Below are 26,851 nucleotides of genomic sequence, written 5' to 3'. Positions count from 1 at the left end.
CGATGACTTCTCTCTCTAAGTAACAAAGAAGGAGAGGGCAAAAATGTCCCAAAAATAAATAAAAAAGAATTATAAAAAAAAAAAAACTAAATTGGGTATTAGAGAAATGATCTCTTAGAGTGTTTGGGTAAGTGGACAAACTCTTAAAGTGTTTGGGTAAGTGGGGTTAATTAACCCCAAAATTGGGTAAATGATCATTTCCCTATTTTATTATGGACTGACATGGAATAGCAAGGATAGGCTTCTTAAATAGTAAAATTTGAACAAGAGTGGAATACATACGGCAAATAATGCATAAGGTTAACCTAATGACTTTTCAAAAATATGAGGAGAAAAATAAAAATGGCTACCTAATGACTTTTCATGATAAAAGAAAAAATGAATGTATCTTTTTATATGCAAGAGATGATTAAATAGAGATGTGAGGCTCAAAGCTCACGGTTGCTTACCTGAACACTCGAGATATTTTTTTCACTGAAGAACAAATCTCAAGCTTCACTCATCTGGTTTTGCTGAAAATGGAGCACAAATCTGATATTGAAATCCCAAAGGTTAAACTGGGCAGTCAAGGCTTGGAGGATGTGGAGGTATGTTTTAATATCCTGCTTCAATTATAACATGTAGAGTCACAGTATTCAATAATCTCGTCAGCGGTTTGGTATGAAGTTTGTAATGATATGCAAAGTACAGGACACTGTTGCAGTTGTTATGTAATCCCTTACTTTGTTAAAATAAATAAAAAGTATTTGTTGTAGGGGTCAACGGGCCGGGCTTTGCTATATTTTTAAATAATTGCGGGCCGGGCTTTATTAAAAATCAAAAGATCCAAGCCCGTCCATATAAAGCGGGCCTTGCGGGCTTTTTCGGGCCGGGCCGGGCTTGGCCTTGCGGGCTTTTTTGGGCCAGGCCTTGCGGGCTTTATTTATAAATAAATATTTAAAGACACAAGTTTTTTTTTTTTTAATCAAGCTTTGGAAATTCAATGGATAATGATCAAATACAACCAAACATAAAATATCTATATAACTATATTGTACCCAAAAAAATCTATATTTATATATAGATACTAATTTATTGATAAATAAATTTTTAAAGACATTAATTTTTTATAAATCTATATTTATACATCATACACTCCAAAGAGCTACATATAGGCAATTCAAAGAAAATGAGAAATCGACCGTTGGATGAGTTTATTACAATAAATTATTAGTGTGGTAAAAAATTTAGCCAATTTTACCATATTTTCGAATCCGATCGGATTGGTCAACCGTAGTCACTTATATGTTTTATTGGTTGACCGATGGCGTGGCAACCGCGAAACGTGCTTATTTTTTCACATCACATTTGTATATATTCCATCGATGGATGTGCGTGGACATAAGATAAAAAAAAAATTAATTTTAATTACAAACACATTGGACTATACCAATTTTATTCCTAAAGTTATATGACTTATACATTGCATTTAAATTGTTTAGGTTCATTCTAAAGCAACCATGAAGTGGAAAATGAATTCGGAGAAACCAACCGCTTGATGGAGAGATTGTAATGTTTTATAGTGATTGTAGAAAATCCAACCAATTTGGTTCTCGTTTCAAATTTGATCAACTAGGTCAAACGTAGTTACTCTTATAAACCTATATTTATATATCATACACTCCAAAGAGTAACCCCTATCAATTCAAAGAAAATGGAAAAACTGACCGTTGGATGAGTTTATTACAATAAATTATGAGTGTGGTAAAAAATTTAGCCAATTTCACCATATTTTCTAATCCGATCGGATTGGTCAACCGTAGACATTTATATGTTTTATTGGTTGACCGATGCCGTGACAACCGCGAAACATGCTTATTTTTTCACATCACGTTTGTATATATTCCATCAATGGATGTGTGTGGACATAAGATAAAAAAAATTAATTTTAATTACAAACACATTGGTCTATACCAATTTTATTCCTAAAATTGTATGACTTATACATTGCATTTAAATTGTTTAGGTTCATTCTAAAGCAACCATGAAGTGGAAAATGAATTCGGAGAAACCAACCGCTCGATGGAGAGATTGTAATGTTTTATGGTGGTTGTAGAAAATCCAGCCAATTTGGTTCTCGTTTCGAATTCGATCAACTAGGTCAAACGTAGTTACTCTTATAAACCTATATTTATATATCATACACTCCAAAGAGCAACCCCTATCAATTCAAAGAAAATGGAAAAACCGACCGTTAGATGAGTTTATTACAATAAATTATGAGTGTGGTAAAAAATTTAGCCAATTTCACCATATTTTCGAATCCGATCGGATTGGTCAACCGATATGTAGAATATATATATATGCACATTAGCACATATTTTATATAGAAGTATAAGAATTTCCACACACACACACACATATAGTCATATATATATATATATATATATATATATATATATATAACACAACACACACACAAATATATATCTATATGTGTGTGTGTATATATTTATATCTATATACAAATATAGATATAGATATATATATATGTGTGTGTGTGTGTTATATATATGTATATATAACACACACACATATATAAACACACACACAAATATATATCTATATGTGTATATATATTATATATATATATTTATAAACACACACACATATCTACATATATATATATATATATATATATATATATATAAACACACACACACACACACATATATATATATAAATATAATATTTTACGGGCTTTTACGGGCCGGGCCTAGCGGGCCTTTGGCGGGCCGGCCCACTACCCACGGAGGCGAGCTTTTGCGGGCTTTTTATCGGGCCGGGCTGGGCTTTTAGCCCTCAGGGCCGGCGGGTCTCCATCGGCCCACTTGATCCGTGGGCTTTTTTGATGAGGCCTAATTTATTGTGCTTTGTTAAGATAAATAAAAATTATTTGTTGTGCAAAAATAATGGGATTAGTTCTTATGTGTTTATAGCATTTTAGTTAGCATTTAGCACCTATTCAACATTGATAAGTACAATAGAATGGAGGTCTACTTTGAAGATAGATTCATTTTTCTGTATAGACTTCTTGCAAGTTTTTAGGGTACATATGCTGGAATAAAATATAAACTACCCAAAGCTCATGATTCATTTATTTACTTCAAATTGCAAGTGGGGACTCCAATGATGGGTGACGGGACTCCGGCGACCGGTGACGGGACTCCGGTCAAGTCTTCTTTGACTTCTCTCTAAGTGACAATGGAAGGGAGGGCAAAATTGTCTCAATAATATACAAAAAATAATAAAAGAATACTTAATTGGGTATTAGGGCAAAAAATATGTAATTTGTTGAGTAAGTGGGAAATCTTATAAGATATTTGGGTAAGTGAGGTTAATATAGTTCAATTTTGGGTAAATTGTCATTTTCCCTTTAATGGAATTCAAAGAAAAACTAAGAGAAAATTTTACATACGGTACCTAACTTGTATCTGATTCATCACTTTGGTCAAATCTCTATTTCTCGAAGGATATTTTCGTCTCTCCATATATTTACTTGATTTTTTTTCCTTCAACTCAAAAACTAACATTTTTCTCAAAAAAAATCAAACCCCTCAATTCTCCACCCGAGTCCCAAAAATCCTCTTCTTAATCTTCAACCACACCTGTGTCAAGAAGAATCGATCCCTACAGCCTCAATGTCGACCATGCCAAGGTGCTCCGCGGCAGCGCCATTGTCGAAGTCACCAACGCCGAGAACGCCGACTCCTGCTCCGTCATTAATTGTCTCCGACCCATCCATGCCCGCGGCATTCTTCTGAGACGCAGCACCACCACCTAGTACCCAATTCTCTTCTACATAATTCCATCAACTTTAACCCCAAAAAATCCAAATTCGTTACGAGTCATTTTATTTACAATTGAAACGCAGCGTTTTGTTTAGTTGGTGCGCACCGTTTGGTCCTTGTGATGGGAGTATGTTAGGTAGGGGTCATCACTGGTTGGTCAACACGTGTCCTAGACAGTTCTATATGTACTAGCTTTCTTGTAGAATGAAGGGAGGAATGAAAAATCAGTCTTTTATCATCTTATTTTCTTTAGCTTTCTTTTAGTTCCTTTCCTTTGCAATGTCGTTCCATGGCTACGATCCCAGGGATCGTAACAACTGTTATCAGAGCCCGCAACTGGGCCTGTTTCCGGTGAGTCCGGCGGTGTACAGCGGTGGGATCTTCGGCGGATGTTACAGCACTCATTCTTATCATCCTTATGGGAGCCCCAGCTACCCACCACCACCACTTCAATATCTACTGCAACCAAGCTACCCACCACCTCCTCCTCAGTTTCCATCGCAACCAAGCTACCCACCACCACCTTCTCCAACAATCATCAATGGGCATGTTTTTCCTCACCAATTTCCACACCTTTCAGCAAATCACATTCAGTTGAACACTGTTGCACATTCACCACACAATTACTCCTGCACTGAGTTTCTCACCACCAAACCCCAATCACCTCTAACCCCAATTCACCCTCATCCAAGTGAGGTCTATCACCATTGGGTAGGTCATTTCACCCCCACAAACCAGTTTCTTCCTCCACCTTCTACTCATGAGCAACCACGTCCTATTTCAAATCTAAAGCAGGTGGAAACTGACCTTCAGCTTTGTCCAATTCCAATGGTACCTGACCTGGTGCGTTATTCCAATTGGGAAGTCCCAATTATTGATACGGTCAAGCTTAAGGGGGATGAGAAACCACCGTCACCACCACGAGGTTCCGGCGAATTTTCACACAAGGATTTTGAATTGCAAGGTCACAAAGATCACACAGATGCTAAGCTATGTGAGATGCAAGAATCTTTTAAGAGCTCGATGGATACCTTCATGTCTGAATTCAGGGAAGAGCTGCGGTGGTTATGGGGTTCGAAGCTAACTCCGGCGGGCGAAGTTGATAATCCACGGAAGTTTGGCTCTCTGCCATCGTCAACACACAACATTATTCCAGCTACTATTGAGGTTTCTTCGTCACTCGTATCGTCTTCTAATGGTAATCTGATAATAACTTCTCTTAATACTGAGTTAAATTTATCTCACCATGAAGTTATATTTGGATTCACTAGCTAGTGAAGTGGGTACTGAACTTGTGGCATCTGCTATTTCCACATTATCTACTACTAACCCTCATGAAGTAACGTTGGATTTGCATAATGATATTTCTGTTGTGGTGGTCTCAGAAAGTAGTAATGAGGATAATATTGCTGTTGGAATGGCTGAAAAATTGAATATTGTGAGTAATAGCATGGGTGCTAGTACAGGAAATAAGGAGTATGAGATTCAAAGTGCTGAAGGGGCTGTTGTTACAGTAAAATCGATTGGGAAGCTGCGAGATGGTAAGAAATTTTTGAAGAAAGGTCATGGTGAAGGAGAAGCACCATTTGATTTCAAGAAAAACGAGGAGCAAGTGATTGACGAGCTTGAGAAAACTGTAGTGACAATGAGGAAGGTTTTAGATGAAGCAAGTCTTCCTTCTAACTTCATGGATGCTATAATGGATGGTGTCCTTTGCTCAATAGAGGCCATTACTTGCATCCCACAATGTCTGTATGCCCTGTGTTTAAATAATAATGGTTTTCAGGCTGTGAAAGATGCTTTGAGGTGCTTGGTTGAGGTATTTAATTCAAGAAAATATTTGCGTGCTCTAACAAATGATAAACTGGGTGAATTAATGTTTCATGCTTCCTCATTACATGGTCCTGATGTGGATATGTTAATTGAGATTTTAAATGCCATCTCAAATATTGGACACAGGGTTGATGCTTCTCTCACGTCAACTGCAGTTTTGTCTTCTTCTACTCATGTCCCCATAGAAGCTGATGGAGAAGAGAGGAATATAGTCATGACAGATTATAGGGAGTCATCCAAAATGGATAGTTTGGAGCAGGGGATTGAACCATCTTCTGATTCTTTAGTAGGATATGCTGAACTATTACTTCCTGGTTGTGTGAGCAAGGTTGCAAGTCTTCTTGAAACTGTACTTCAGAATGGTGTTGTCCTGCAGTTGTTTACCTTGCCTTTATTGTCTCTTTCTATTACTGTTAGTCCGAGTATACCTGTTGCATTTAAGAACTTCACACCACAACATTCTGCTTCTTTGGCTTTGGTAGTTGATGCGCTTAAAGCAAGCGCATAATTTAACCCTGAAATATCGTTAGTAGTATAAGCAAATAGGGATCGTTCTATCCGGGGATTGAGGGTACACTTGTAATTGTGAAACAAATAAAGAAAAGTATTATTTACAAAAATAAAATAAAGAATATAAATATATACAATTGTATAAACAAATAAAGAATTAAAATAATAAAGTATTATTTACAAAAATAAAATAAAGAATAGAAATATATACAAGTAACAAAATAAAAAGGGAGGGGGGTTTAAGAATTATAGAATTGAAAATTAAGATAAATAAAATAAAGAAAATGTAAAAACATATATACAAGGGTGGATCAAAACCACATCCATATGCAAGAAATCCAATTACAATTCATATAGTTGATTTTAAATGTCATGAGAGAGGAGTTGATCATGTGAAACATTCGAAAGCAAATGATTTCCCATATTTTACTTTTCAATGCTAATTAACCTAAGCGAAAGCACCTAGATTAATCCTATCAAACATGCAATCAAGCCCTAGAAAGCTAGTCAATCATGATATGTTCAACGCATTAGACATAGAGAAAGGCTATCAACTCAAGTGTACAACTTAGTATGGAAAAGTCCACCTAATTGCAATCCTCTTTAATTAAATTCGGTCTTTGCACAAAACATTTACTACTTTGATTCAAGTTTACACAAAACGAAAAGTCGATTTCATGTTCTTAAACCTAGCACCAATTATATCAAAACCCTAAGTGTTTGCAACCACATAAGATTAAAATACAAAAGTTTTCTATCATGCAAATTTAATTAAACAAACCCACATAAGCAACATAAAAATCAACATATAGAAATCACAACTTTATCTCAAAACATATAAACGGGCTTTAAACTTTGCCCTTAACATTATTTGTTAACTAGAATTCATAGTTTTACAAAATCAAACAAAGAAAACAAGAGAAAGGATATAATACACCTTGAAAGATGAATGATAAAGCCTTGAGACGAAGAACTTGAAGATCCTTGAAAGCAAGCAATCTTCTAGGGACGACACAAGGGTGGATGGCGGTTGGGAAATTGATGTATTGCATGGCTTCTCTTTCTCTTGGCTTGAAAATGAAGAACAAGAAAACTAGAGAATGGAAAAGAAATATGGAGAGGAAATGGAGAGACAAGGAGATGGAATGGATGAAGGAATGTGTCTAGGAAAATGGAAAGGAAATGGAGAGACAAAGAAGATGGAATGGATGAAGGAATATATGATTGAGAGTGAGAGGAGAAGGTGTTTAAATAGGGAAGAAAAAGAAGAGTGAAATGATGAGTGGAAGAAAAATAATGAAAGTGGAGTATGAAAGTGATTTGTAGAATATGGAAAAGAAAGAGAAATGATGAAATGAAAGCAAAGCATGAAGGTGCAGCAACATGGAAGTGATGATGATCTATTAAAGAGATTGTAGAAAAAATATATCCAAGGAAAAAGAGAAAAGCATCTAGCTTTCTTCATGTGGGTGGGAAACATGAATATGTGGTGTTGAGCTGTTTTCAGGTCAGTTTCTTCCCCTTTATTCCTTCAATTATTTCTCCAACAAGACTTCATTATATGCCTTCGACTTCTTCATATGAAATGTTCCACTATGAGTGTAGATCATCCTGAAAAATTTTCAGAGCTTCAATCCATGTGGTTGGGCCGGAAATGCTGCTGGACCTCTTACAGGTCCAGTTTTCCGGTTTTGCTTTTGTAGAAAATTGGGCTGATTGTTTGAAGGCCTTCCACTCATATTGTGCTCTGGCACTCTTCATAAGAAATGATCCTTTGGGTGTCTAGAATGGATCTGGAAGGTTTCAGCTCATTTGAAGTTCATTTGGTCAGGCGTCCGCTCCTTCTTCTTTGCTTGGCTTGGTTTCTCCTAGCCGGAGTAGGAATATGTGTAAAATTGATCTTTTAGTGCATTTCCATTTTCATCTACTCCAATGTACCTTCATCTTTGCTCCCCTTGGTGTTCGCAAGCTCCTCTTTCCATTTATGAGTTCATTTCCACTTTTTAGCTCGGAGGTCCTGAAAATAGAAACTAATAAGAAAAATAGAAACTTTCCTAAACTGAAAAATGGCAACTTTCCTAAACTGAAAATGGAAACTTACTAAAAATGATAAATAGAAACTACAAAAATATAAACTTTCTACAAATATGAACTTTCCCAATCAAAGAATGAAAACTTTCCTAAACAGGGTTTTAATAAGGAAATAACGCAAGAAATGTAGGGAAAAGCAAGTAAAACGTCGCATTAAAATGCTCCTATCAGTAGTATGCTACACTGACTACCAATCTCGATCACATTTATTGCAGTGGTTCGCTCTTTGCTTTGAACTTTGTAATTTTGAGACAACAAAGGAGCCACCACTCTCTTGCAGACTAATCCAAACCTTAGTCTCGAGGTGTGACGACCTAAAATTTTTAAACATTTTCTGAAAAAATAATAAGTTTAATTTTATTGTGCTAAACTATTTGTTTAAATATTGTTTTTATATATATAGATATATATATATATATATATATATATATATATATATATATATAGTATAGAGTTGAATTTTATTTATTTGGGTTTAAGTAATTAGAGTTTAGCCCAAAAGATTTGGCCCAAAACTCAAACCCAACTAGCTTAACAGCTGATAGAATAAAACTCCACGACAAAACCAAATCAAACAACGCCTAAACTCAAAGCATTGTCCCGTCTCTTCATCGTCTTCCTCACCCCCATATTCTCCTCCATCTGATACACCAGCCACCGCCTTAGGAAAGTACAAAGGACAGAGCCGCCGCTATGGGTAAGTAGGAGGTGTCAACAGCCTTGGAAATCAAGTTTCAAATTTGGTGATTCCCCAAAGCTATGAAGATAGAGCTGGAACCCTAGAATCAGGAGCTGGAACTCTAGAAATCTGGAGGTGGCAAGTCTAGTACCTATATGGGTAAGATTTCAATTAGAATATCTATCTTGCTTTCTACGTTTTCACCTCCTTTCCAGACACTATAAATAGGCTAAACCAACTATGCTTTCCATACAGTTCCTTGAGTTGCTAGATACATAGATAAACAAGGGAGAGAGAGAAAAAGAGGGTTTTGGTATCTTAGGAGTGGAGGAGTAAAAAGTCAGGTGTGATTCTTTTAATTTTTGATTTGATGAGTTCTTTGTGGTTCTGATGGTTAATGCAATTTGGAAATTGAGTTATGTTCATAGGTTATTATAAGACTTGGGGATTCTTGATGATAGAAGAAGTTACAACAGAGATGAAGTTCAGTTAGGAATAAAGTTGTTGTTACTGGAACAACTAGAACTAATTATTTTCTCATCTTCTATTTGATTTCACTAGTTTTCTGGAAAATAGTTTATATCTTTTGTCATTGAATTGATCTAAATTAGAATTTGAAATCACTTTGTATCTGGTTTGTTGTTTCCTTTAGTCATTAGAATTTTTGGAAGACATAGATTAAAAGAATCTGAATTGAGAAGAGTCAAGAACCAAGTAGGAAACATATGCAGTTTTAAAGTTGAATTTAGAAAGCCTTCACTCATCCTTTAAAGCCTTGTTGAAAGTGTGATTTCTTTTATTTAACACTTTAGAAAGTCTATTTTCAGTATTGAAAGTTTTACACAAATTGGAGTTGTGGAAAGTACATTAAAACTGAAGAGGTTAGCACACAGTAGCAGTTTCTGCAGAAAAACGTGGGACTGTAGCTGAACTTTAAAAATTCATAACTAATTCTAGGAAAATTGTTTTCAGGTGATTCAAATTCCGAAAGTTTCTTTAGGATATCAGCTACAAATCGTTAGAAGACCTTGGAAGCAGATTTTAAACAGATTTGTACAGTTTTTAACATTAAGGTGACTGGGTCAGAAAACTGCAGTATTTCAGTTTGTCAAGTAAAAACCTGTTTTGGTCAAATTAACTCACTGCTAAGATTTTCTTAGTATGTTAGCTGAGTTTTGCTTTAATTCTTTATGTGTGGAACTAATAAATTCTATTCTTGCAATAGGAACTTGTTTTCATCCGGATACTTAACGTGAAAATCAATCGAGGTAGGGGAAAAACTTGGGGAGCCTCTATGTTTGCAATGAATGGTTGTTTACATGATTGTATTGGATGATTGTGTTCAGAATTATATGCATTTATGTCCTCTGTGTTTCTGTTTGTTGGTATGGCTGAATAATGAATACATTTACATATTCAAAGTATTTGTGCATCAATAAGACATGAAGTATAAGGGTGGTGATGGTAATGTAAATATGCTATTGGAATGAGTATGTGGTTTATCTTTTGCGTAGTTGAGTCTATAACCTCAGCAGGTACCAGATCCCAGGTATGCCCACTTATGAATGTGCACTTAGTATAGGATATTGAAAGGGTAATTCGGGACTGGCGAAAGGGGAATAGACAAGATGACTAGCAAAAGAGGGTTAGGGGGGTTTGATTTTGGGTGGGGGTTAGTTCACATTGTTGAATACTCTAAGTCACCTTCGTGGTAAAATACATGGTATGGGACATGTAGGTTCAGTTTATTTTACAATGTGGATTATCGGGAATAGATAATAGTTGCATCCATTCATTATTGCTATTTTAACTATGATCTTCACAGAGGTTTCATTCTCCTACTGGGCAACGTATGCTCACCCCTTTTTATCATTTTGCAGGTGACAAATAAATAAGTTTGAAGTTATTTTACTGCAAGGGTGTTTTTAATAATGTAATATACATGTGTGTTTTTGTTAATCATGTTTGGGTCCTAGACAAGAACTTGGATTTTAGTTGACCTTTTGTTGTAAATGTTGTTGTAAAACCCTCTTGTAATAAAGGTTGTGTTTCAATTTCGAAAACTTGTCTAGTATCGTTCTTTTCCAATTATTCGTATTTCGATTTTGGAAATTTATTTCCATGATTGGAATATAAGTCGCATCTAAAAAAAAAAAAAAAAAATTTTGGATGTGACAAATTGGTATCAGAGCAATAGGTTTAATTAGTATCCTTTAGGATTGTTGACATTGGATAGAAATTTGTATTCTCTTTATTCCTTTTGCTTTTAGAGACTGTAAACTGATTCCTTTATGTTGTGTTATAGGATGGATAGAGTCTACTCATCCGATAGCCTTGGACCCTTTGAAGCCACCAGAAATGAGGTTCGACCGTTAAATCCCGACACCTATGAACTACAATTGGATTTTCGTGCCGAAAGACTCGTGAGACAACTGATTAGAAAGACCATATTTTTCAGATCTACATACTCTTACCAATTGCAGCGGAATATGGTCAAGTATAACCTTAGGAGCCAACTTCGCACTGTCAACCTTGGGATAGCTGCTACTGCTAATGACTATTACTATAATATGTTAAGGGACCAAGTAGTAGCTCTATGGCATCTTGGAAGTTCACCTGAAAATCCTATGATAATACCACCATCATCATCAGAGTCTAATATGAGTGAGAGTAGTAATGATAATAATGATAGTACTGATGATGGGAGTAGCTCGATGGGGGACTATCTTGAGGCTATTCTAGTTGTTAGCTCCCCAGAACCTTATGAGGAAGAGGAAGTTTAAAATGCTATGCTGAGTGATTATGTTCTATGGTGTAGAATAAATAACCATGGGTGTGTTTATTAGCTTTTGTATAAAGGTGTGCTACTGTTGTTTAAAGTTTTGTAAAATATAGTCTGTAGATACGTGTTTTTACTTTCAAAACTTTGTAAAGTTTTAATGTAATATATGTTATGTTTATCCTTCTCTCTCTTATGTGTTTAATCTTTGTCTCATACTTGAAAGTTTTGTTTACTACATGTTAGATTAATTAAATTTTATAAACGCATAATGAAAATTATATGATTGTTTTGTTTTAAACCAAAAGAATGGCAGAAGAACAACATAAGGGTGAGGTTAGTAGTAACATGGAAGTCATAGCTGCTATTCAAGATATGGCAAGTGCAATAAGGGAAAATCGCAATGGTAATCATCAAGAAGGTAATGAAGAACGAGTTATGAGAATACAAGGTGAATTTCGTAAGGCCCGACCTCCTATATTCAAGGGTACCTTAGATCCCATGATAGCTGAAGAATGGTTGAGACAAATGAAGAGGACTCTGAATAATCAAAAAGTGCCGGAAGATTTGAAAGTAATTATCTCATGTACGTACTTGGAAGGTGCAGCTTATCACTGGTGGGAATCAGTTCTTGCTACTCCAGACACTGAAATTACAACCTGGGATGTATTTGAAGTTATTTTTCTTGAGAAATATTTCCCAGACACAGTAAAGCAAGCCAAGGCAAAAGAGTTTATGTTTCTATCTAAAGGGGAAATGACAGTAGCTGAATACCAAGGTAGATTTGAGGAACTTATGCGGTTTGCTCCAGGTATTATTCCCAATGAGGCTACCAAAGCAAAGAAATTTGAGGAAGGACTTAATCCTGAGATTAGGGAGAAAGTATCAATTCTAAAGTTATTGAAATATTCAGAAGTGGTAGACCGAGCACTTATTGCTGAACGTAGTATTCAAGAAACAAAAAGGGTTTGGAATTCTGGGAGTACTAGTGGACAGTTCAAACGTCAGAATTTTGGACCTTCCAGAAATAATTTCCAGAGATCATACAAATCTTTTGGGACATCTCCATATACAAAATTCTGTTACTACTGCAGAGGACCGGGACATCTTCAGAGGGATTGTCCACTCATACAATCAAACCAAGTTCCATATGCACAATTTCGTCCAAATCAGCAACCTCAGTTTCGTGCTCCACAACTCCAGTTTCGTCCTCAGCAGCAGCAGGGTTATGCACCACAACAACAGTATCGGGCACCTTTTCAACCACAGCAGAATTGGCAGAGGCCAAATGTTCCTCAACAGATACAACGACCAGGAAATCTTATTAGGCCTAGAGCACCCATTGGCGCACGACGTCCAACACAGGGTCGACTGTATGCTCTGAATGACATGGAGGAACAAAATGGATCTCAAGTGGTAGAAGGTACATTTCTAATATCTAATACGGCAGCTAGAATATTATTTGATCCTGGTTCAACACATTCTTTTATATCATCATCCTTTGCATCTATACTTGAATTGAAACCTGAGATTATGAAGACTTCATTAATTATTGGGTCTCCTTTGAGTAAGGGTGTAAGAGTTAATAGAGTGTGTAGGCTATGTGTGATAGAAATATCAAATCATAAATTCTACTTTGATTTGATAATGCTGGAAATGTCAGAGCACGATATCATCTTGGGTATGGATTGGCTTAGTCGTTATGATGCTATCATGGACTGTGGTAAAAAGAAGATAACTATCAGTACTCCGGAAGGTGAAACTTTTAGTTTTTACGGGGATAAGAGCACTTATAAATCAGAAGTATCATTTGACATCAAGTGCAATTATTTGAATTTAATTGCCCATATTGTGGCCGAAGGGGAGAATAAAATGAAGTTAGAAACGATTCCTGTGGTAAAGGAATTTACTGATGTGTTTCCGGAAGATTTATTCGGATTGCCTCCTGTGCGTGAGATAGAATTCGTAATTGAAGTATATCCGGGTACATCACCTATTTCGATATCCCCTTACCGTATGGCACCAGCAGAATTGAAAGAACTCAAGGCACAAATTCAGGAATTAGAAGGCAAAGGTTATATTCGTCCTAGTACTTCACCGTGGGGAGCACCAGCCATTTTTGTGAAAAAGAAAGATGGATCTCTTCGGATGTGCGTCGATTATCGTCAATTGAATAGAGTAACTGTGAAGAATAAATATCCAATACCAAGAATTGACGATTTGTTCGATCAGTTAAGGGGTTCTTGTTTCTTTTCGAAAATTGATCTCCGTTCCGGTTATCATCAACTCCGAGTCAAACCTGAAGATGTGCCGAAAACAGCTTTTAGGACTCGATACGGACATTATGAATTTTTGGTTATGCCTTTTGGTTTGACAAATGCCCCAGCAGCATTTATGGACTTAATGAACCGTGTTTTTCGACCCTACTTGGATCAGTTTGTAATTGTCTTCATTGATGACATCCTCATTTACTCAAAATCACAGGAAGATCATGAGAGACACTTGTCCATTACGTTACAGACCTTGAGAGAACATCAGCTATTTGCTAAGTTTAGCAAATGTGAATTTTGGTTGACTGAAATAAAATTTTTGGGACATGTGATCTCTAACGAAGGCATTGCAGTTGATTCTTCCAAGGTAGAAGCAGTATTAAATTGGAGTCAGCCAAAGAATATTTCAGAAATTCGAAGTTTTCTTGGATTGGCTGGTTATTATCGAAGATTTATAAAAGATTTTTCTCGATTAGCCACACCCCTGACCAGGTTAACCCGAAAAGAAGTCAAATTTATCTGGAGTAGAGAATGTGAAAATTCATTCCAAGAATTGAAGACACGCTTAACTACTGCTCCGGTGTTGATTATTCCTGAGCGAGGAGAAGGTTACGTGGTGTACACAGATGCTTCTTTACGCGGATTGGGATGTGTGTTAATGCAATCAGATAGAGTGGTCGCATATGCCTCTCGACAATTGAAAACACATGAAAGAAATTATCCAACGCATGATTTAGAATTAGCTGCAATTGTTCATGCTCTTAAGACTTGGAGACATTACTTATATGGTGAGCGATTTGAGCTATATTCTGATCATAAAAGTTTGAAATATATATTTACTCAAAAGGAGCTTAACATGAGGCAACGACGTTGGATGGAATTTTTAGAAGACTATGATTTTGGATTGCATTACCATCCTGGAAAGGCAAATACAGTTGCAGATGCTTTAAGTAGAAAATCAGAAAGGTTTGTGGCAAGCTTACATGTTCAGAAATGGAAGATGATGGAGTCTCTTTGTGAATATGATCTACATGTTGATATACACAACAATATGGCTCGTATTTGTAACTTAGCCACGCGACCAATTTTGATGGAAGAGGTTATTGAGAAACAACAGGAGGATACTCTATCCAAATCAATTCAAGACAGATTGATGTCTGGAAATCAACTTGAGGGTTGGATCTTCGATCAAAGGAATGGTTTGAGATATTTTGGAAGGTTATATGTACCTGAGATTCCAGAGCTTAGAAATGAAATTTTACGTGAAGCACATTACTCATCATACACCATTCACCCTGGAAGTACAAAAATGTACTATGATCTGCGTCGTCAATTTTGGTGGGATGGAATGAAGAAAGATATTGCACTATGTGTAGCAAGATGTCTTACTTGCCAACAAGTCAAAGCGGAGCATAAAAAGCCAGCAGGAAAACTTCAACCGTTGCCAATAGCTGAATGGAAATGGGATTATATTACCATGGATTTTGTAACTGGTTTACCACGTTCACCTCGAGGTAAAGATGCAATATGGGTTATTGTGGATCGTTTAACTAAATCAGCTCATTTTTTACCAGTGAAAACTACAGATTCTGCAGAAACACTTGGCAAGTTATATGTTCAAGAGGTGGTTAGATTACATGGAATTCCTCTCTCAATTGTATCAGACAGAGATTCCAAGTTCACTTCTAAATTTTGGGAAAGTTTACAAAAATCTCTCGGTACAAAGTTAAATTTTAGTACTGCCTTTCATCCCCAAACTGATGGTCAGTCAGAAAGAACAATTCAAATTTTGGAAGATATGTTGAGAGCATGTGTTTTGGATTTCCATGGAAGTTGGGAAGATTATTTGTCATTAGCAGAGTTTGCATATAACAATAGTTTCCAATCTAGCATCGGAATGGCACCATATGAGGCTCTATATGGTAGACCTTGCAGATCACCATTATGCTGGACAGAAGTAGGTGAGACTACCATAGTTGGACCTGATTTTATACAGGAGACTACTGAGAAAATAAAGATAATCAAGCAACGACTGCTAACAGCACAAAGTCGACAAAAGAGTTATGCCGATCAAAGGACACGTCCACTAAAATTTAATGTGGGAGATCATGTGTTTCTGAAAGTATCACCTCGAAAAGGAATTCAAAGGTTTGGAAAAACTGGGAAATTAGCTCCAAGATTTATTGGTCCTTTTGAGATCCTAGAACGGAAAGGTGAAGTAGCATACAAGTTAGCTCTACCACCACAGCTTTCGGGTATCCATGATGTTTTTCATGTGTCAATGCTTCGAAAATATGAACCAGACCCGACACATATTTTAGATTGGACAGATCTTGATGTGGACAACCAATTATCTTTCGAGGATAGACCAATCCAAATATTAGATCGGAAAGAAAAGGTACTGCGAACAAAGAATATTCCGATAGTCAAAGTTCTTTGGCAACATGCAAATGTGGAAGAAGCTACGTGGGAATTGGAAACAGAAATGCAGAAAAAGTATCCAGAGTTATTTACGGATTGTGGTATGTTCTAAATTTCGAGGACGAAATTTCTTAAAGAAGGGGAGAGTGTGACGACCTAAAATTTTTAAACATTTTCTGAAAAAAATAATAAGTTTAATTTTATTGTGCTAAACTATTTGTTTAAATATTGTTTTTATATATATAGATATATATATATATATATATATATAGTATAGAGTTGAATTTTATTTATTTGGGTTTAAGTAATTAGAGTTTAGCCCAAAAGATTTGGCCCAAAACTCAAACCCAACTAGCTTAACAGCTGATAGAATAAAACTCCACGACAAAACCAAATCAAACAACGCCTAAACTCAAAGCATTGTCCCGTCTCTTCATCGTCTTCCTCACCCCCATATTCTCCTCCATCTGATACACCAGCCACCGCCTTAGGAAAGTACAAAGGACAGAGCCGCCGCTATGGGTAAGTAGGAGGTGTCAACAGCCTTGGAAATCAAGTTTCAAATTTGGTGATTCCCCAAAGCTATGAAGATAGAGCTGGAACCCTAGAATCAGGAGCTGGAACTCTAGAAATCTGGAGGTGGCAAGTCTAGTACCTATATGGGTAAGATTTCAATTAGAATATCTATCTTGCTTTCTACGTTTTCACCTCCTTTCCAGACACTATAAATAGGCTAAACCAACTATGCTTTCCATACAGTTCCTTGAGTTGCTAGATACATAGATAAACAAGGGAGAGAGAGAAAAAGAGGGTTTTGGTATCTTAGGAGTGGAGGAGTAAAAAGTCAGGTGTGATTCTTTTAATTTTTGATTTGATGAGTTCTTTGTGGTTCTGATGGTTAATGCAATTTGGAAATTGAGTTATGTTCATAGGTTATTATAAGACTTGGGGATTCTTGATGATAGAAGAAGTTACAACAGAGATGAAGTTCAGTTAGGAATAAAGTTGTTGTTACTGGAACAACTAGAACTAATTATTTTCTCATCTTCTATTTGATTTCACTAGTTTTCTGGAAAATAGTTTATATCTTTTGTCATTGAATTGATCTAAATTAGAATTTGAAATCACTTTGTATCTGGTTTGTTGTTTCCTTTAGTCATTAGAATTTTTGGAAGACATAGATTAAAAGAATCTGAATTGAGAAGAGTCAAGAACCAAGTAGGAAACATATGCAGTTTTAAAGTTGAATTTAGAAAGCCTTCACTCATCCTTTAAAGCCTTGTTGAAAGTGTGATTTCTTTTATTTAACACTTTAGAAAGTCTATTTTCAGTATTGAAAGTTTTACACAAATTGGAGTTGTGGAAAGTACATTAAAACTGAAGAGGTTAGCACACAGTAGCAGTTTCTGCAGAAAAACGTGGGACTGTAGCTGAACTTTAAAAATTCATAACTAATTCTAGGAAAATTGTTTTCAGGTGATTCAAATTCCGAAAGTTTCTTTAGGATATCAGCTACAAATCGTTAGAAGACCTTGGAAGCAGATTTTAAACAGATTTGTACAGTTTTTAACATTAAGGTGACTGGGTCAGAAAACTGCAGTATTTCAGTTTGTCAAGTAAAAACCTGTTTTGGTCAAATTAACTCACTGCTAAGATTTTCTTAGTATGTTAGCTGAGTTTTGCTTTAATTCTTTATGTGTGGAACTAATAAATTCTATTCTTGCAATAGGAACTTGTTTTCATCCGGATACTTAACGTGAAAATCAATCGAGGTAGGGGAAAAACTTGGGGAGCCTCTATGTTTGCAATGAATGGTTGTTTACATGATTGTATTGGATGATTGTGTTCAGAATTATATGCATTTATGTCCTCTGTGTTTCTGTTTGTTGGTATGGCTGAATAATGAATACATTTACATATTCAAAGTATTTGTGCATCAATAAGACATGAAGTATAAGGGTGGTGATGGTAATGTAAATATGCTATTGGAATGAGTATGTGGTTTATCTTTTGCGTAGTTGAGTCTATAACCTCAGCAGGTACCAGATCCCAGGTATGCCCACTTATGAATGTGCACTTAGTATAGGATATTGAAAGGGTAATTCGGGACTGGCGAAAGGGGAATAGACAAGATGACTAGCAAAAGAGGGTTAGGGGGGTTTGATTTTGGGTGGGGGTTAGTTCACATTGTTGAATACTCTGAGTCACCTTCGTGGTAAAATACATGGTATGGGACATGTAGGTTCAGTTTATTTTACAATGTGGATTATCGGGAATAGATAATAGTTGCATCCATTCATTATTGCTATTTTAACTATGATCTTCACAGAGGTTTCATTCTCCTACTGGGCAACGTATGCTCACCCCTTTTTATCATTTTGCAGGTGACAAATAAATAAGTTTGAAGTTATTTTACTGCAAGGGTGTTTTTAATAATGTAATATACATGTGTGTTTTTGTTAATCATGTTTGGGTCCTAGACAAGAACTTGGATTTTAGTTGACCTTTTGTTGTAAATGTTGTTGTAAAACCCTCTTGTAATAAAGGTTGTGTTTCAATTTCGAAAACTTGTCTAGTATCGTTCTTTTCCAATTATTCGTATTTCGATTTTGGAAATTTATTTCCATGATTGGAATATAAGTCGCATCTAAAAAAAAAAAAAAAAAATTTTGGATGTGACACGAGGGTATTCACTACCATTATTTCTGGTCCTCAATATTTTCGAGCAGATTTTTATGAGGTATCACTATGCCAAAAAACTTATCAGACGACAGACAAAAACTGTTGTGTGATTTGGAGTGCCACCGTTGTAGAGCGAGCCGTTGTCTGTTGAAAATTCAGACAACGGTGGAACACAGTTGTCTGAGAAACAAACAGGCAACCGGTATGTGTTATAACTGTTGTGTGATGGCTCGACAGATGGCTCGGCAGATGCCATGCGCAGCTACACAGCAGTTGAAGCTCTGCCTTCAGACAACAGTGCTTGGTTTCAAGCTGTTGTATGTTAAGCATATCAGACAACAGACTTTTAGTTTGTGTGTTGTCTGATTGATCCTCAAACTTCAGTGCTTGGACTATATCTGTTGTATGATCAACTTTGGGACAACATAATTCAATTTCTTCTGTTGTCTGATTAACTTTGCGACAACAGAGTTTAATTACTTCTGTTGTGCGTGTGTAGATTAGAAGACAGTGATTTGTTAAAAACTGATGTGTGATATGAATGATTGCAGTGTGATTTGTCCCCATTTTTGGCCATCCAGACAACAGGCAGTTATCATTATATCTGTTCTGTTGTCTGATTATTTGAACATATCCCATTCCTGAATTAAATTGTGCATTTGATCCATTTACATACCAAATATAAACATTGCAAACCACTAATCATTGTGTGATCAAAATTGGGCAAAATTAATGCTCCATTATTACCTAAATAATTAATGGTACTGATCAATATTAGAAAGAAATGTGAATCCAATTTATCAATTGAAGTACGCCAGTTCATACATTAAAGAATCAAATGTACTATAAAGAACGTATTTCCCAATCATCCATACATTAAAACACACAAAATCATTGTAATAGCTCCAAGATATATGTATTGACGACAAAATTAGCCCACTCATTCCACATCTGAAAATACCAAATCATCTGGTGCTCTTAACTGCTCTCCCAACAGAGACGCTTCGTCATCTTTCCAAAGCCTACTCCCCCTTCTCACTTCTACCAGCAATACCATATGAAGTACCAAACCTATAATTCAGACAAAGCAACAATATTCAGTTATGCAACTCTATTACCTAAAACAAAATGTTACCTAAAATAAAATGTTACATTCTATGTTGTTTCAAGTCCAGTAGAGTAATTGATATCAAGACTTAACAAACCTTATGAGTACTAAAGTAATCAGCCACGGAATGTAAACACAACTGTACTTACCTCTCTTTCTTGTCTAGGCAGAAATTGCCTATGCAGAAAAATGCTGGCAACGGTTTATAGAATGGGACCTAAAAGTCATTACAGTTCTGATCCACTATAGGAAAAGCTATAACACCTTATCTACCATATCTATCACTGTGAAATGCCACCATAAACCCAACTTCAAGGATCAGCTTCCTTAGAGCTTTGAAGGCTACAAAGTAGTACTTGATATTAATAACACTTTATTCAGTACATAAATCAAGAAAGCCTAATTATCATAAAACAGTATAAGATAATTTGGGTAATTGATCATTCTCTAGCAGTATAAGCCTAACACTTTATTTAGGGCACTCATGTACATATGATATTTTTGGGTAATTGATCATTCTCTAGCACCATAACCTTGGTTTAGAGTGTTCAGCAAAGACATTTTATGGCCAGTACAAAATATATGTTTATAGTCATCAAAAACCATAAGACATGTTAATAGATAAGAAGAGTATAATAAATTTATAACTGGTATCCTTCAACTATTGCAGTAACAAGTAACTAGCATAATAAGATATATATATATATATATATATATATATATAACTATTAGCCTATTGAAGCCTATAGAAGTTTGATCTAGCAGCACAAGGACTAGAGACATATTCAGATTCAAAGAAGCTCAGACCAAGCAAAAAAATAAATAAATAAGAAGAAGAAGCTAAGGAATGCTTCTTCAATCACGACAAGAAGAACAAATAAAAAGTACTTGTAATGACTTGAAACTTAAAAAGCTTTTCGTAATTTCTTCAATAGGTTCTCTGGATTCGCCTTCTTTATCCAATATGAGTGTTTAACTGCAATCGAAGACATTCACACAATGCCCAGACCCAAGTAAAATATCAAGCATTTTTCATAAGCAGCAAGTATAAATGAAGAGGTCATACAACTAATCTCCACTTGAATTTGAAGCCCTATATCCATTACTGCAAGAAGACAAACATAGATAAGTTAACTAATGATTGTATAAGCTAAGTATTTTAAATACTCACCATCTTCTCCCTTCCCCTCTTCGCATAGCAAAAACAAAGATAATAATTAGTAAGCATAACAAAAGTATGGACAGAACATACCTTTGAGTGGAGTTTATGTGCTTTCTCTGAGAAGATACTTCCAATTTCTGATATAAGCCTGCAGACTGAACAATAATCTCAAATAAGACATGCAGAGGAACTAGAATAGCAATAACCAATATGTGCTTGACAGATTTCTACCTATTCTCTTAGTTTGCATTTTAATAATATGTATATTGTGTGATGACATAAAAGTAAGAGCTACAGAAATGACGTCCTCTTAACAAGCAGTTTATACAAATCTATGATGTCTTATAGTTATATATCCTTATATGTAGTTTTGAAATTTTAAAGCTTGATAAAGTACGTCAGAATGGCCTTTTAGAGAAAGTTGGAGATGGGGAGAAGAAAGTACATCAGACTATAGTCCTTTTGCAACTATTTCTAACTCATTTGAGCTTACTACAAATGATTGACTTCCATGCTAACTTGTATTTACAAGGGAAGAATTCAATGATATATATACCGAACTTAACATAAGCACTTCTGCAAACTTAGATTTACAAGGGAGAATTCATTGATATCAAGAATGTAACACAAGGAATTGTGATTGTTAGACAAAAGCTTGAACGCTTAATTACCTACTTAGGCAAAAGAGTTACAAGACAATTCCAATTGATTTTTCTTCTACAAAGAAATGTTTGGGAGAGTCTAATATCTGGTAATTATGAAAGAAAACAATTGTTTATAGATAGAAAAATCAACTATCAAAGTAACAACAATATAACATTGGCTTTTCTTTAATTGTTGTTCACAAGTTGGTTCGTGAAAACTGTTCTTACCATTCATGTAATTTTTAGGACTGAAATAAGTCTCTTGTCAGAGACTCCAATCCCAGCATTGAAGAAGGAATTGCTCTAGTAGGCCTCTGAAATCTGCAACCATTTAAAAGAATACACAAAACGTAGACCAAATGTCACTCCAGTTTATAGAAAAATGGTATAAATTGGCATTATACTATCAGGGTATACAACTACAAAATGGAATAATTACACCAATACTTTACAAAATAGTAAAAATACTGAACTTTTGGAACAAAAAGGTTCCAGTACCTATTTGAGTTAGAAAAACTGCATGTATTGCAATTGGCAACATGCTACCATATAGCATCAATAGTTCAAAATTCTTCGCCGGCCTCAATGTGTCGAGACTGCCTGCACTTACAATCATAAACTCACTCATCACGAAAATCCATCGACACTGTATAAACATGTCGAGAAATCAAAAGCTCTCACCTCAACTATGGTCTCTCTGTTTTCTTCATCAAAGACTTGTTGAATATCCTTGAGTGCATCTCCAAACTTTTCTTTAAGCACTCCTTCAATCCCCATTTTCATGGTGGTTGTTGAGCTAGGACAGCTTCCACAAGCCCCTGTTTCAACATTTCAGGTCAATTCCTTTAAATTACAGATTCTCATTACCACAAACTGAAACTAAAACATTAACTTTGTTTCACGATCAAATTACATGTATGATTTGGAATTAACAGAACCCAAAACTCAGAATTGGGAAAAAAGAAACGGAAATGAAATCCCACCTTGGAGCTTCAGAGAAACGACGCCGTCTTCGACGGACACAACGTCGACGTTTCCACCATCGTTGATGAGATAGGGGCCGACGTCCTCGAGAACCAAGTCAATGTTGGGAACTATGAGCTCAAATTGCTTGGCCGAGTAGACTCTCAGAGAAGAAGAAGAAGACTCGGCGGCAGCGCTTGCGTTCGAAGCTCTAATGGCGGAACAGAGAAAGATTCTTCTTTGAGGAGTTAGACGGCACCATTTTACAAGCATAAGTTGTGGGGATTGATGGGATTTCGCTGGGATTTGAGAAGAAGGAATTGGGGTTTTGGGCAACCAGGAGAAATCAGAAGGAACCATGAATAACCCAAATTAAAATCAAACGGAGAGGGTTTTAGAGAGAGAGCGCTTGCCTGCGGAGGCGATGGCGCCGGAGAGACAGTAGCGGGAGTGAGCGGAGGAGAGGGAGGCGGTGGTGACTGTGAAAAGAGAGCGAGAGAGGAAGGATGAGAGGGCTAGGGTTTCGGGGAAGAGCCAGAGTGATGGGTCGCCAGTTCTTTCGGAGATAAAGTGAGTGAGGATGAAAATGGGCTGCCAGAAAGAGTGGGAAAACTGACCTAAGTGTGTGGGAAATGAAAATTTTGTTCCCCCGTATTGAAATTTTTAACTTTGTCTTTTCCGCGGTTTTTTTTTTTTTTTTTTTTTTTTTTTAACTTTTTCACACAACGCATGTATGAAGTTAAGTTGTCTGAGTTAAGGGAGCAAGGAGGGAAAGTTCCCGCCTATGTGCAATCAAAGTAGCAGTTTTGACGTTAGGGACATACATTTCTCATTCAGACAACACAAATAAGCCATTCTGTTGTAGGAGCTTAAATCGTGTACCAGCATTTCACTCAAATATTGGCCTTTTTGGGGCTACTCACTCACATTTTGGGGTACATGTGATTTTCTTCCAAACTTGCACAACGGAAACAAAAAAATGCGTTGTATGTTATTTTGCAACTTACTCTCATACAACATATACAACAATACTGTTGTGCAAGGTGAGTCAAAATTTCGACCCAAATTTGAGCAAGGTGGGGGGGAAATTTTTTTTACATTCAGACAACAGACAAATCCTTAAAACTGTTGTACAATAATCTTGGACCAAAAAAAAATGATGTACGACCTCCTTATACAACGCCAATCTCATTAAACCTGTTGTGTGAAGCAGTTTCAGTGATCACATAACGGAAATTTTTTTTTCGTTGTCTAAAAAGTGTAGTGTGATGCAGTTTTTGGCATAGTGTATTGTGTGACTTATATAAGCTTTATGTTGTGATTCATAATCCTTTCAATAAGAATGTTGTGAATCTGCTTCTTGATGACACATTTGGGATAATGGGATCTATTGCGAGCTTTGTTGTTGATGTGTATGCCCACTTTGGAGCTTCTCTTATCCCGGAGATGGAAACGCAATGTGAGAAGGAGTGCTCTAAGGTTTATATGCTTGACTCAACACAAGGACATTTGATACTAGCATTGGAAACAGTTCACTCCAGAGCTGCATGTCATTGGGCATTATGGTTTCATTGCCTCGCATTGCCTGCTGACAAAAATGGTTTCTTAACTGTGTTCAGTAGTCAGTTTTGTGACTTTATTTTGTTGAAGGCAAACCCTTGTCGGCCAACAACTTGGGGACAAATGGTTTCTTTGAGGTTTGACACTGCGGTGATTTATTTGCTTATTCCAAATGTAAAGCTCATCTTCATTATTGGTGGAATGACCCACAACAATTTAAACTGTGCTGCTCTACCTACTGCTTTTTGGTCTCCTCAAATGTGCAAGGACATAGACCAGTTACAAACCCACAGTACAATGATCATTACACTTATCATGGGTGTCATTTCTGAGGATATAAATGACCAAACTAAAGCCATCTCTCAGCCAAGGAGTTTCTCTATTGATGAAGTTATTGATTTTCTCCAAATCAATTTAGAGTTTTCATCTTTGAGCCATCTACTGCAGGGTTCCAATAGAGAAGCCTTGAGAATCTCTGCTACTTCTCATGTTGGCGTTCATTTATGTGCATTAATGCATAATTGTGTCTTCAAATATTATATATGTCTCTTGAAGCAAAGAATGGAGTTTCCCTGGAATTACATGCCATATAATAAGCTGGCCATCTTTCTTAATTGGATCATTGAGACGTGGTCAGGTTTCAAAGAAGTGGCAAATATTGATACAACACTGCAGCCTACTGTGGGAGTTTTTTATGCTGTTGATAATTCTAGCACTGGAACAGACTCAGAAAAGATGTCAGATAGGGATTTGCTTGGTGACATAATTAAGACACTATTCTACATGATAAGTGAGATCATTCATGTGGCTCCTGATAATTTGGATAGTTTCTCTGCTTATTTGCAACCTAGCAGATATGATAGAGATACAAGTATAACTTCAGAATTGTCAAATGAAAACTGCAATGATTCTCAAGATATTTGTGGTATTGCTAGACTTGTTCTTGATTTGGCGAGTTCTGTTGGTGCAATGTACAGAGCTGGGGCGGATGATGCTATTTTCAATATAAACAATGTTATGGTATCATGGGTTCCGCATATGAATCGACTGGTTCAAGGCTCATTTCATCATCTTATCCAATGGGATATCACCCTTGAGTTTGTCTCTACTATCTCCATTTATGGTTGCTTCTTTTATAACAATTTGGGGGCTACTTTTGACAATACGATGGCTCTCCAGCTGGTCAACATTGTTGATTATGCTATTGGAACTTCACTCAATGCTTTTGACAGGTATTGGGATAAAATGTTCCTGCTGTTGGCAATATCTGCAGTTTTGGAGCCTCATATGCCAAAGATAACTTTTGGTGACTTGGATAATGAAGCAGGGACAAATTTCGGAAGACATTTCAGGCTTGAGGTCAAGCCTGTTCTTTGAGCGGGTGGAAATGTTACGAGTCATTTTATTTACAATTGAAACGCAGCGTTTTGTTTAGTTGGTGCGCACCGTTTGGTCCTTGTGATGGGAGTATGTTAGGTAGGGGTCATCACTGGTTGGTCAACACGTGTCCTAGACAGTTCTATATGTACTAGCTTTCCTGTAGAATGAAGGGAGGAATGAAAAATCAGTCTTTTATCATCTTATTTTCTTTAGCTTTCTTTTAGTTCCTTTCCTTTGCAATGTCGTTCCATGGCTACGATCCCGGGGATCGTAACATTGTGTTCATCAATTAAATTCAATGCAATCCAAATCAAATTTATTTGGTTTGAAATTGGTGTTCTGCTTTCTTGGTTTTTGGTGGCATGGAAATTTGGAAATTGGGGGGGGGTGGAGTGGAGGGAGGGAGGGAGGGAGACAGTTCTCTATATAAGTATAATTAACTGGAGTCTATTGGGGGGGGGGGGGGGGGGGGGGGGTGTGGAGGGAGGGAGGGAGGGAGACAGTTCTCTATATAAGTATAATTAACTGGAGTCTATAGAAATCTAGAAAAGAGAACTTAAAAAAGCTCTTTAAAACTGTTCCTGTGGTTGCACCCTTATTATATATTTGCATTTTGGTTTCAGAGTTCAGAGAGGCTTTGAGTTATTTCCAGAAAAACGACCTGGGAGAGAGTTAGTTTTGCGATCAGGAGGGGAAGAAGAGGAAAAAGAAAAGAGTTATTGCCAAAGAAAAAAAAGAAAAAGAAAAATTAAGAAAATGAAAAACGAAATTACCGATGAAATAGCTTACGTGGCAATAGAGTTGACGCCGTTATAGACGGTAATTACTAAAATTGGTTCGAGTTTTAATGTTGGGGTACCAATATGATAGTTTTTAAAATTAATGTACCAAAATGATGAATGACTTGTATTTGGAGTACCGTTTGTAAAATTTTCACAA

At 36.3% G+C, this 26,851-nt stretch overlaps 2 protein-coding genes and 1 long non-coding RNA gene across 13 annotated transcripts; 2 read left to right on the top strand and 1 right to left on the bottom strand.

The window, feature by feature from the left end:
• The first annotated feature begins 8,838 nt into the window (after nucleotides 1-8,838).
• On the top strand, nucleotides 8,839-11,913 carry LOC121052584. Of its 11 annotated transcripts, none has more exons than XR_005809536.1 (6): nucleotides 8,839-9,102; nucleotides 9,199-9,287; nucleotides 9,916-10,016; nucleotides 10,169-10,211; nucleotides 11,249-11,306; nucleotides 11,402-11,913. XR_005809536.1 is itself a non-coding variant. In XM_040517917.1 (3 exons), the coding sequence occupies exons 1-3, from the start codon at nucleotides 9,099-9,101 to the stop codon at nucleotides 11,724-11,726; spliced, it is 387 nt and encodes a 128-aa protein (XP_040373851.1). In that variant the 5' UTR covers nucleotides 8,839-9,098; the 3' UTR covers nucleotides 11,727-11,913. The 11 variants fall into 11 exon arrangements, 1 of the variants encoding a protein (XP_040373851.1); XR_005809531.1 differs by adding an exon at nucleotides 9,771-9,824 and having other exon boundaries at nucleotides 11,249-11,913; XR_005809529.1 differs by having other exon boundaries at nucleotides 11,249-11,913.
• Nucleotides 11,914-16,812: 4,899 nt separating this feature from the next.
• Nucleotides 16,813-18,986, top strand: LOC121052912. Its single transcript, XR_005810228.1, has 2 exons — nucleotides 16,813-17,076; nucleotides 18,798-18,986. It is a non-coding gene; the product is annotated as an uncharacterized LOC121052912 (long non-coding RNA).
• Nucleotides 18,987-22,595: 3,609 nt separating this feature from the next.
• Nucleotides 22,596-23,541, bottom strand: LOC112198620 (nifU-like protein 1, chloroplastic). Its single transcript, XM_024339763.2, has 2 exons — nucleotides 22,993-23,541; nucleotides 22,596-22,827 (listed from the first exon to the last, which is right to left on the bottom strand). The coding sequence occupies exons 1-2, from the start codon at nucleotides 23,330-23,332 to the stop codon at nucleotides 22,637-22,639; spliced, it is 531 nt and encodes a 176-aa protein (XP_024195531.2). The 5' UTR covers nucleotides 23,333-23,541; the 3' UTR covers nucleotides 22,596-22,636.
• Nucleotides 23,542-26,851: the final 3,310 nt, after the last annotated feature.

This window comes from Rosa chinensis, chromosome 4 (assembly GCF_002994745.2).
Source record: "Rosa chinensis cultivar Old Blush chromosome 4, RchiOBHm-V2, whole genome shotgun sequence".
In the NCBI taxonomy this organism is placed as follows: Eukaryota; Viridiplantae; Streptophyta; class Magnoliopsida; order Rosales; family Rosaceae; genus Rosa; species Rosa chinensis.
Note: the sequence above shows the minus strand (reverse complement) of the source record. Positions and strands in the feature narration are given on the sequence as shown.